General features: G+C 46.2%; 1 protein-coding gene across 3 annotated transcripts; it reads right to left on the reverse strand.

Moving 5' to 3' along the window:
- Positions 1-926: 926 nt before the first annotated feature.
- On the reverse strand, positions 927-12,524 carry LOC123145097 (pentatricopeptide repeat-containing protein At1g74900, mitochondrial). 3 transcript variants are annotated; one of them, XM_044564416.1, is made up of 3 exons: positions 10,786-12,524; positions 10,120-10,206; positions 927-5,585 (listed from the first exon to the last, which is right to left on the reverse strand). In XM_044564416.1, exon 1 carries the CDS (start codon positions 12,438-12,440, stop codon positions 10,947-10,949), a length of 1,494 nt encoding a protein of 497 aa, XP_044420351.1. In that variant the 5' UTR covers positions 12,441-12,524; the 3' UTR covers positions 927-5,585; positions 10,120-10,206; positions 10,786-10,946. The 3 variants fall into 3 exon arrangements, with proteins under 3 accessions (XP_044420351.1, XP_044420348.1, XP_044420349.1); XM_044564413.1 differs by lacking the exon at positions 927-5,585 and adding an exon at positions 5,592-6,152; XM_044564414.1 differs by lacking the exon at positions 927-5,585 and having other exon boundaries at positions 9,873-10,206.

Consider the following 12,524-nt stretch of genomic DNA (forward strand, 5'->3'; position numbering starts at 1 on the left):
TCGGGCACGCAGGCGCGGCTCAGGCGCGGGCTGGTGACTAGCGCGGCTCCGGCTGTCCGTGGGCGGCGGCGCGCGTGCGCTTGGGCACGGCTTCGAGCTGTGGGGTGCTGAGGCGGCGGCCTCGGCCCGGGCTATCGACACGGCCTGGGAGTGGACTGCGTGCGCGGCAACGCACGGCTGTGGCTGCGCGCGTTGGTCGCGGCGGCGCTCGACGCTGGATGCGCGCGTGGGGCGTGGATCGACGGCTGGGTGTGGTGGCGGCTCATGCAGGCTGGGCGCGGCGACCCGCATGGCGTGGCAGGCGGCTTCTCTGGAGCACGTGGTGTGCTGCGGGTGCCCCTGCTCCTCCTCTGTTCTTCTGCTTCGAGAGAGTGGCTTCAATCTGGATCGGCGTGTCTCAGATCTTCTTGCTTCCTCTCGTGATGTGGCATGGGTGCTGCGGTGGTGGTGGTCGCGGTGGTGCTGCGGTGGTGGGCGGCGGCTACGGCCGAGGAGGTGGTGCGTGTCTGGTCGCGGTGGATCAAGGGATCCTGCGGCTGGAGTGAGGTTGCTCTCAGCAGGGGTGGTGGTTGGTGGGCGGTGGGCGGTGGCGGCTGGTGGTCGGCACAACTCCAGGAGAAATCCTTGCTCAGGTCTTCATCGGAGCCGGCGACGGCGGCGCCCGCGGGTGCCGCGGTCTTTCTTGGAAGTGTCGTCGTGGAGGTGCTCTTGCTCCTCCCCACGGCTTTGGCTCCGGAGGGAAACCTCAGATCCGCTGGATCGGGCGATGGAGGCGTCTTCGCGTCTTTCTCCTCCTTGGGGGCATCGTCTCGGAGCAGGCTACGACTGTGAGACTGGTGGATGACGGCATCTTCGCCGTCGAGGGCGGCATCTTCGCCGCGTGGTTTGCTGAGGTGGGGCGCTGATTTCTGTTTGGCAACGATGATTGCGTCAATCGAAGCTTGGGTCACGGCATGGTCTTCGGTAGTCGGTTCTTCCCGGCGTGTCCGAGGTGCTCTTCCGTGGTTGCTGGTTGCTTTGAAGTCGGAGCTGCGTTGGAGCGAGTCCAGGTGGTGACGATGACAGGCATTCGGTGGTCGTTTGCGGGGGCACGGTCGGCGCAAGACCTGCATATTTCCCTTGCGTTGCTCATCATCAAAGTCGGAGCTGTCAGTTGCTTGCGCGTGTGGCCATCTGTTGGCATGTGTCGTCGTGGCTTTTGTTCCATGTCGGTGGCCAGGTTGGCCGGTGGTGCCCATGTCATGTGGGCAGTGTTGTATCGGTTTTAGCCCGGTTTTCCGTCAATTAACCGGACAATTCTCTTCTTCTCAATCAATGAAAATGGCAAGTCTTTTGCCTCGTTTCAAAAAAAATATTATTGTTATATGTGCATTTATTTCTATCTTCTGCCCAACAGTCATATAGTTTCAACTGCACAAACAGTTGTATGTTTTAGTTTTGACCAACGTTGGATTAATGCATGCAATGTTGTTATGATCTCACTTGATGAGCTCCATCAAGGATGCTCCAACCCTCAGAGGTGACAACTACACTGAATGGAGAAAGAAGGTCGACTTGGCTTTCATTTGTGCTGAGGTGGACTGGGTTGTGGACACTCCACAGCCAGTCAAACCAACAGAGCCAGTTCACTGCCAATGGAGATGCTGCTTGGAACAAAAAGAAGAGGGATCATGCTCCAGTGGAGATGTCATATTTCATCGACAACCAAAAGTGGCTCACCGCCAATAAAAAGTGCATGGCTTTCATAAAGAACACAATTGAGAACGCCATTGTGGGCTCAATTGCATAGTGTACTTCCGTAGGGGAGTTTCTTGCAAAGATAAAGAGCCAGTTCACTGGTTCTTCAAAGATATATGCTACCCAGTTGCTAAAGCAGCTGGTGACAGAAAAGTACATAAGCGTTGGACATGACATAAGAGAGCACATCCTCAGGATGAGCAACATGGCAGCTAAGCTTAAACCCATGGATTTGGATTTGGACCTCAAACCTGCACTCCTTATTCACCTAGTTATGGCTTCACTGCCAAAAGAGTTTGACACTTTTGTTGTCAAGTACAACATGTCGCCTGAAAAATGGGACATTGAAAAGACTATAGCCATGTATGTGCAAGAAGAGGAAAGACTTAGGACCTCACATAGTGGTTCTATGAACTATGTGAAGGATAATAAGAAAAAGAATTACAATCAAAGTAGCACAGGTTCCCCTTCAAAGCCACAAAGCTCCCACGCAATATCAGCATCAGCAAAAGTCTTTTCAAGTGGACAAAGACACATGTCTCCATTGTAAGTAGACTGGGCACTACAAAAAAGATTGCCTTGTTTGGCTAAAGTCAATAATGGCAAAGAGAGGTAACAACATTGTTTCCTTTGTAAATGAATCCTTGTATACACAGTTTTCGAAATCTACTTGATGGATTGACTCGGGAGCAACTGTTCATCCTTTGTAAATTCATTACAGGGATTCCATTCGACGCGGACTACGCAAAGAAGCGAAAGATGCATTGAAGTTGCAAATGGAGTTCAAGCAGAAGTTGAAGCTGTCAGCGACATCTCCCTGGAGTTAGCTGATGGATTCAAGCTTCTGCTTACAGATTCAAACTTGGTTAGTGTTTCATCTTTGGATAAAGATCATTATGAATGTCATTTTGGACATAGCAAGTGTGCCATATGGTTTAATAATACTCATGTGGGTATTGCTTTCCTTCACAATGAACTTTATTTATTATCACTACGTGAAAAAGTGCATTCTGTGTGTAATGTGAATGAGCATGTTTCTGTGTCGGATAAAGAACAAAAGAAAAGAAACAGAACTCGTGACTCATCGAAATTATGGCACTGTTGCTTGGGCCATATTTCGAAGGGGAGAATATAAAGACTAGTTAAAAATAAAATTCTTCATGCATTAGAGTTCTCAGACTTAGACCAATGCATAGATTGCATTAAAGGAAAGTATGTAAAACAAATAAAAAAGGGTGCAAACCGTAGCACGGGAACACTAGAAATCATTCACACTGACACTTGTGGACCATTTCCTGTGAAAAGTGTGGATGGCTATGACTCGTTCATAACATTCACAGATGATTACTCCCGATATGATTATATTTATCCAATCAAAGAAAGATCTGAAGCGTTGGATAAATTTAAGATAGTCAAAGCTGAAGTTGAAAATCAGCATGAAAAAGAATAAAGATAGTAAGATCTGACCGTGGGGGGAGTACTACGGTCGGCACACTCCATATGGCCAAGTCCCTAGACCCTTTGCAAGGTTCTTACAGGAGACTGGCATAGTGGCCCAGTATTCAATGTGGGGCGAGCCTCAGCAAAATGGAGTAGCTGAAAGGCATAACCGTACACTTATGGATATGGTGCGCAGCATGATGAGTTACTCCACCTTGCCATTGGGATTATGGATGGAGTTGCTTAAAACCGCCATACACATTCTCAATAGAGTACCAAGCAAGTCGGTGCCCAAACACCAGACGAGTTGTGGACAGGAAGAGTGCCCTCCCTACAACACTTAAGGGTGTAGGGGAGCCCAACTGAGGCCAAAGTGTTTAATCCAAATATTGCAAAGTTAGATCCCAAAACAGTCAGTCGCCACTTCATTGGCTATCCTGATAGATCAAAAGGTTTTCGTTTCTACTATCCAAAGAGATACACAAAGTTTGTAGAAACAAGACATGCGGTCTTCTTAGAGGACGAAGTGATGAGGGGGAGCATGGTTGCTCGAAAAATTGATCTTGAGGAGAAGAGGGTGCATGCACCTAATCCGATGATTCACGAGCCATTTTTCTCACTACCTGTTATACCTGAGGTTGCGGTGCAAGTACCTGTTGTAACTCCATCCATGAAAACTATGGGAGAAGATTCGCAACCTGGCCGTCAGGAGCCGACTAAACCCGTTGTTGAGCATGAGGGGGAGGCGCAGCAGCCATTTTTAGAAGATGAGCAGGAAGTTGAGGCACATAATGTGCCAGCGAATGAGGGCCTTAGAAGGTCTAAAAGATCAACTATTTCTACTGATTAAAAAGTTTATAACACAAAAATGGTTCATATGGAAGGTGATCCCACTTCATATGAAGAAGCCATGAGAAACCCTCACTCATCGAAGTGGCTGGAGGCAATGGAAGACGAGATGAAATCGATGGGTTCCAAAGATGTTTGGGACTTAGAGAATATTCCTAAAGGAGCCAAAACAGTAGGCTATAAATGGGTCTACAAAACTAAGTATGACTCTAACGGGAATGTAGAAAAGTATAAAGCACGACTTGTGGCAAAAGGATTTACACAAAGAGAAGAGGTAGATTACAATGAGACATTCTCCCCAGTTTCATGTAAGGATCCTTCAGAATCATAACGGCATTAGTTGCACATTTTGATTTAGAGCTACATCAAATGGATGTAAAGACGACATTTCTAAACGGGGATTTAAAAGAAAATGTTTACATGAAACAACCAAAGGGTTTTATCATGGAAGGCAAGGAAGATATGGGATGCCGCCTGAAGAAATCCATTTATGGATTAAGGCAAGCCTCTAGACAGTGGTATCTAAAGTTTAATGAAACAATTAAAAGATTTGGATTTAAAGAGAATGTTGAGGATAATTGCGTTTATGCAAAGTTTAAAAAGGGAAATATATTTTCCTAATCTTGTGTGTGGATGATATCTTGCTTGCTAGCAGTGATGTTAGTCTGCTACGAGAAACAAAGAAGTTCTTGTCCTCAAAATTTGATATAAGAGATCTTGGTGAAGCATCATATGTTTTGGGCATAGAAATTCACCGAGATAGGAAAAATAAAGTTTTAGGACTATCGCAGAAGGCATATTTAGAAAAGGTTCTTAAAAAGTATAATATGCATACGAGTAAAGCCACACCTGCTCCTATAGTCAAGGGCGACAAATTTGGAAAATTCCAATGTCTCAAGAACCAGTACAAGATCGATCAAATGAAAGCAGTACCATATGCTTCGGCTGTTTGAAGTTTACAGTATGCACACGTGTGCACTCGCCCTGACTTAGCTTTTATCACCGGGCTACTCGGTAGATATCAAGAGAATCCAGGCACAGAGCACTGGAAGATGGTAAAGAAAGCATTGCATTATGCGCGAGGCATGAAGGACCACATGCTAACATACAGGAGATCTGATTCCCTAGAGATAAGAGGGTATTCAGACGCAGATTTTGCGGTAGACAAAGATGATAGAAAATCCACGTCAAGATACATGTTCACTCTCGCTGGAGGGGCTATTTCGTGGAAAAGCTCCAAACAGTCAATAGTTGCATCGTCCATGATGTATGCAGAATTTATAGCATGTTATGAGGCCACGGGGCAGGCGATATGGTTAAAGAAATTTATACCTGACTTGAAAGTGGTAGATTGTATTGACAAACCACTAAAGATGTATTGTGACAACCAGCCCGCAGTATTCTATGCTCACAACAACAAGTCGAGTAATGCTGCCGAAACAATAGAGATAAAGTATTATGTTGTGAAAGATAAATCCAGGATCAGACTTGCACCAACAATTGAGCATCTTCAGTGGCTTGCCCTCTTTCTTGTGGTACAACGCGAACATCCAACCAGACTAGCAAAGGAATACATTGACATGATCAACAAGTTGCATAACAGAGCAAAATAATCATTTGACCAACAAATAGAGCAATACGAAGCAAAACTTATGAGCTCTTGGAGTGCCATGTCACTTGGCCATCGGTTCCTTTGTGAATACACACCATAATACTTGTTGACACCTTGAATGGTGTGTCGTGGATGGCTTCCAGAGAAGACAGTAACTTATCTGACCATGGTTTTATCGGGGGACAAATTTAGGTGGCATAGAGCTTTGATCAAAGAGAGATTAGATCGAGTTCTGATAAATGATAGATGGAATCTGATGTTCCCTAGCGCTATTCTGGAACACTTTATAACAAATCGGATCATAGACCAATACTTATGTGCTTGCATGAGGAAGTGGCCTAGGAATCGTTGGGCAGTCGGTTCTCCGGTTTGAGGCACACTGCTAAGGGAGCAGATATTCCGAGACGTGGTCGAAGAAACTTGGCATCCCTCACGGCCGGATGTTCAGAACACTGGGCTGGCAGGCAGACTAGCATGTGTTCATGAACAACTCCATTGGTGGGACAAGACGGTTCTGAAAAATCATCAAAGAAAAATAAGAAAGTGCATAGAGAACTAGAGGAAGTGTTAGAGATGTGCTATCTCAGGAAAACGTTACTAGGCAGAGAGAACTTGCGGATGAGCTGGAACAATTGCTGTAGATAGAGGAGATTCATTGGGCCCAAAGAAGCCGGATAAATTGACAAGAATACGTCATATTTCCAAAAGTTTGCTTCAGCTCGTAGACTAAAGAACCGTATAAACAAGTTACAAGATGATCAAGTCGTATGGTGGGAGGGTACTACATATCTAAATCCCCTCGTATATGATTATTTTGCAGGAAGGGATGCGACGGCAGCCGTCAAGCTTTGCGTATCCGCGAAAAAAATGATTGTTTTGCAGGTATTTTCTCTACAGAGATAGATGAACCGGACCCAAGTTCGATTGAAAAGGTTAAGCCGAGGATGACGGTACAAATGAACAAAGCTTAGTGAAACCATATACTCCAAGAGAGGTAAAGAAGAAACCTTCTCCATTGGTGATATGAAAGCTCCGGGTATGGACGGGTTACATGCTATCTTCTTTAAGAAATGTTGACTTGATCTTGGGTGATGTTCTAATTTCTGAAGTTCTGAATGCTATCAATAACAAAGCTATTCCAGAAGGATGGAATAACATGGTCATCGTCCTTTCCAAAGGTGGAGAACCCGGGAAGAATTACCCAATACATGCGAATAAGTCTTTGTAATGTGTTGTATAAGGTGATATCTAAAATGGTAGCTTCTCGTCTTAAACTTTGCCTTGATAAAATTATTTCACCGGTTCAAAGTGCTTTTGTTGCAAGCCGACTTATTACGGATAATATCTTATTAGCCTATGAATGCATTCATACAATAAAAATAAAAGGAAAGGCAAAGAGGGGTATTGTGTTGTAAAGTTTGATGTGCATAAAGCTTATGACCATGGAATGGAAATTCTTGGAGAGGATGATGGAAAAATTGGGTTTTCAAACTGAGTTTGTGGAGCTTTTAATGACTGGTGTTACTTCTGTAAAATACAAAGTGAAGTATAATGATCGAGAAACAGAAGGATTTAACCCTAAAGGGGGCTCCGACAAGGGGACCCCTTATCACCATATTTATTTCTTATGTGTGCAAAGGGTTTATCTAGTGCTTTGGCTCATAAAGAGGAGGTTCATGGCATTGAAGGTGTTCGGGTGTGCAGAAATGCACCATTAGTCTCTCATGTATTATTCTCTGTTGATTCCTTAATCCTTATGAAAGCAGATATGAATAATGCAACCTCATTGAGACAGGTATTGGATGAATATTGTGCAAGCTCTGGACAATTGGTGAGTGAAGGGAAGTTTAGTATATTTTCTGTCCCAATGTATCAGAGCTAAGGTCTTGAGTTCAAGTCCTGGCTTTCGCAATTTATCTAAAAATTGATGTTGCCCCCTTTGTGTCTACGTGTTGGCTTTCCGCATCACACGTGAGAGGGGGTATTGAAATGTATATGTGGATTGCCTAGCCCATTCCATCAATTCGGACTTTTGGTTGCGTTGGCTAGTGCATGAAGCTTATTGCTTAACAGTCACATGTATAGCTTAGTTCAATTTGTGATGCCGTGATGCCGTATGACAGACAATTTAGGCTTTCTGCTGATTTTCTTGAGAAAGTGGAGCTAGAGACTTGGATAAATTGGAGTATCACTTCATAGGTAGACTCACCACCCACGAAAAGAGGTGATCAGAGACAATTTGATGCAGACAACCTAAAGGGCCTAAGCCGACCAGGGTGGGGAATCGGTGTATCCCAACCCAAGCTTGGTTAAGGAATCGATGTAGGCAGCAAAGATGTCGTAAATGTACACAATGAGTATGAATACTATTTGTGCTACAGCATACATTCTAGAGATTTGAGAGCATCTCTAGCAGATCCTGTATAAGCTCGCCGGCCCTTATAATTCCGGCCGATTTACAGGAAAAGGTAAAATTTCGCCCGAGCAGATCTGGTAAATAAAGTACGGCCCGTAAAAGATATACCGGATCCCGGCCGATTTAGGGTTCCTATCCAGCATATCCCGTGCCCGCCTCCGCCGCAACCCCCCCCCCCCACGCCGCCTGCTCCGGCGACAAATCCACCCTCTTTGGCGACCGTTTCTAGCGCGCAGAGGCCATTTCCGAGTAGATCCATGTCGAGCGGAGGTCGCGGGCATGGTGGCCGTGGCGGCTCACCGCCGCACAAGCGGGCCCACCACGACGATGAGGCCGGCAGCTCCATCCGCCCCCCGGTCGAGGAATGGCGCTCCAAGCAGGCGAGGGAGCTCAACGCCCTCTCCCGCAGCAGCAGCCGGAGGGCGTGGAGGAAGTTCTACGAGATCGGGGACATCCTTAGGCCGACCACCAAGCAAGTCGGTCGTGGCCGGAAGAAGGTGCCGCCGCGCGGCTCGAGGCGGCCAAAGAGGAGTACCAGCTCGTGTACTCTCTCCAACTCCGCGGCCGACTACTATCCCAATGTCAAGCCCTAGAGTAGTTTAGATTAGGTTTATCTACTATGTTTTTAAGTTCGTGTGTTTGAATGTGTGATGAACTCCGGTGAACTATGGTGGTGCGAAGTCCAAGTTTCAATTACATAGTATTGTATACAGGATCTGCTCTGTCGTGTCTTCCGCGGTACTGCAAAACCATTTACGGGATCCCTTAAACGAAATTTGCATTACCGCGTTTTAAAGGATCTAGAGATGCTCTGATCCATTTATAAATAAGTAAACTGAGACTCTTACGTCTAAGTCGATTATGAAAAGTACAGCTTCAGTTCAGAAATAATATTAATTGCACTTTTATTCAAAAATCTTCTCTAAAAAGGTGCAAGTTGCACTTTGCACTAAACAGAAATTGCACTTTTCAGAAATCGACTTAGATATAAGAAAACCTCATGCGACTAAGAACCAGCAAAACCACTGGAAATTATCAGACAACCCATGGCCAACAATTTGTAGACCAACCTTGTACAAATTCCAGAGTCAAATAAATATGCACATAAGTCAGGTACGGCCTTTCGGCATGGACATGGTCCAACAAAGCCTTGCATAGTTATTAGGTTGTCAACTGTAATAATATTATTTGCGGACTGGTATTTTTCTAGTATAAATTGACCCTTAGCAAGCTAATGAAAATTCAAAGGCTGCTCGAACTTGGCTCTTTAATGTACAGAGTTGAAAAGGTTGCTCAGCTCTGGCTCTCTACTTTCATGATCCGAGCTAAAAGCAGGTGAGCCTGAGTCGCTCGCTAGTTCTTTTAACACATGCATAGTTCAATCTACTCGTCATGCAAGGGTCCAAGAGTCTTTGCATTGTAGGTTTCTCACAATGTCTGGAAGCGAAGGTTTTGGATGCACAAAAAGGCAGGAAAGAGAATTTAATAGAAAATGTGTACCAAGCTACCAATGGGCGCGAGAGAAGAATGGCAAACAAGAGTTCAGGGACTCCTGCTAAATACATTGGTGGTAAACTAAGATCGCCCATCGGAAGGAAATCAAAGAAGATTTCAGTATATTCTTTCCATAAATTCCGTGTATCAAATCTCCCGATACTGCTAGTAAACCAGAAAATGAATGTATGTCATCTTTTATAAGGCTTGTGTATATTGCAGGCATTGCACTCATGTGGAAATGTTATGTTGGAGGACGGACCAAAGGTCATGTACCCTCTCTTGATAGTTGATACGAACATCAACGTTTATCTGCCCATGATATGTTTGCTTCTGACTTAGTCTAAAGAATACGATAAGAGTCACAAATCAATACTGCTTGTCACTTCTTACAGCCAGAATAGTAGTACACACAACTACATGAGACTAGCCATCAAACTAGCTCTAGAAAGGAATTTATTGCTCGCGACAGCTAGAATGAATCAGCACACATATATGTGAAAGCCCGACACTAGAACTATGGAGAAAACACCAAAATAAGTATGTTTATCTTGAACAACAGAGAACCTACCTTCTTGGCGTCTGGCAGTATGTTCGCTCACACAGTCAGGTTAATAAAGACAACACTGCTTTGCTAGATATCCAGCACCCGCAAAACCTGTAAAGAAGAAATAAAAAAAATACTTATTATTTGTGTTTGCGCCATCCATATTCAACCCATAACATTTACCAAAAACCAACAGTACAGATTCCACACAGCATACCACAAACTCTTTTTAACAATGAGAAATTTCAAGCACAACTCAAAAGTTGCCTCTGACACAATACAACTAAAAGTCACCACTAGCTTTGTTTCTTGTTGCGAGTATTTGGGTTATTAATACAGTCTCCCTCCATGCACAATCTGGTGACTAAGAGTCTCATAGCTTCGTGATGTGTTTGGCATCTAAGAGTATCATTGATTAGTAGCGTAAAGCATGAGCAGACCTTACCTTACTTCTAGAGAAACACTTGCAGCATACTACTACTGCAGATCCTAGTAACTATATACCACATTACAACAAGACAATGGATAGTGATCGGCATACCTTTGCAGTTTGATCCTTCGCAATTACAAATAGAACATGCAGTTAACAAAAGAGTTAAAACACAAGCTCAAAACAAAACTACTTAAAACTGCTAATCAGATATGCACAGACAACAGAGCAAACTCCATGGACATGTTCAGAACACATACCAATAATCAAGTGTCCCTGAAACATCAGACTGATCATAACACCACCACAGGAGTATCAAGTATGAACTGCTAGGCACGAGGGTTGCACCATACTTCTGTACCCAAGCCTCAAGATGCGCAAAACATTGTATCCTTATGCCATTGTAGAACTCAAATGGCAATCACAATCTTATTTCTCGTCGCAGGCGTCTATATTTCTCTTGCATTCTCAACAGATCTCTAGAAATTTGCTGATTCCCTGTCAACATCAACCCATTCAGAACACGGTTGAGCATGAACCTTCTAGGTAAGTAGCCTCTCTCCACCATCTCCATTACCATCCTCGCCGCCGTTGCCATGTCCTCAGCCCTCTTGCGCACAAACATTGCACTTATTATGATATTGTATGTATCTTGGTTAGGCAGGCAGTCCTCTCCTTTACTCATCCTCTCAAACAAACACAAGGCCTTCTCGATCTCCCCTTCCTCAAATGAATATCTTATTAGAACATTGTATGTCTGAACGACTGGCTCACAGCCTTCATCTTTCATTCTCTCCATGAGCTTCATAGCCCGGTCAATTTTCCCAGCATGGCAGAGACCTCGAATCAAGACGGTATAGGTGACCACATTTGGGACGTAATCCTGTCGAACCATATCATCAAACACTGTGACTGCATCCTCCACATTTCCCTTCTTACATATCACCTGGATAAGCGCATTGTAAGTTGCCACTGACGGCGTGCAACCTTCTTTAGACATTTCATCGAACAGTTTGCGAGCTTTGTCTAGCTGCCCAGCAACACCCAGCCCATGAATGATGGTAGTGTACGATATGATGTCCGGCTTACAGCTCTCGTCCTTGGCCCCCCTCTTCTTCATTTGGAGGAAGAAGTTCCATGCGTGCTGTATCTGCCCAGCACGGAAGAAGCCTTTGAGGATGATATTATAGGTTGTCTTCGTGGGCGTGATGCCGGACTCGGCCATCTGCCGCAGCAAGTCGAGCGCGCGGGACGTGTCCTTGACGCGGCACCATCCGTCAGCGAGGGTGTTGTACGTGACAACGTCCGGGGGGAAGCGCCGCTCGAGAGCGCGGACGAGGGAGGCGGCCTTGCTGGCATGGCGCGACTTCCCGAGCGCGTCGAGGAGGGAGTTGAAGAGGGGGAGATCCTGCACGACGCGGTGGGAGCGGTGGAGCGAGAGGAAGAGGCGGACGGCGATGTCGGGCCGGCGCTGCGACGCCGCGAAGCGCTCGAAGAGGATGGGGAAAGTGCGCGGGGTGAAGGGCAGGCGGAGGCGCGGGAAGAGCGCGAGGATGGAGTTGGTGAGCTGGCGGGGGTGGCGGAGGCGCGCGGAGAGGTCGAGTGCGAGGTCGATGGTGCAGGGGGAGACGGCGTGCGCGCGGGCGGGGAGGTGGAGGAGCGAGTGGAAGAAGAGGAGCGCGCGCGGCGCGTGGTGCCAGAGGAGCTTGAGGACGCGGTTGGCCACGGGCGTCGGGAGGGCCGGGGCGACGGCGAGGAGGGACGCCGAGAGGGAGCGGGCCGATGCGGTGGTGAGGTTGGACGACGGGTAGTTAAGCACGAGGGCGGCGATCTGGCGCGGGGTTGGGGATGATGCGGTTGCAGGCGTGGGGTAGGATGGCGAGAGCGAGGTCGGCGGCGGCGGTGGCGGCGGCATTGGGGGAACTTCGGGCGCGGGGGCGTGAGACGGAGAGAGAGGATCAGTTACACAAAGACGAAGGAGTGTTCAGTTACTTCTCGA

Source organism: Triticum aestivum, chromosome 6D (genome assembly GCF_018294505.1).
Source record: "Triticum aestivum cultivar Chinese Spring chromosome 6D, IWGSC CS RefSeq v2.1, whole genome shotgun sequence".
NCBI lineage: Eukaryota > Viridiplantae > Streptophyta > Magnoliopsida > Poales > Poaceae > Triticum > Triticum aestivum.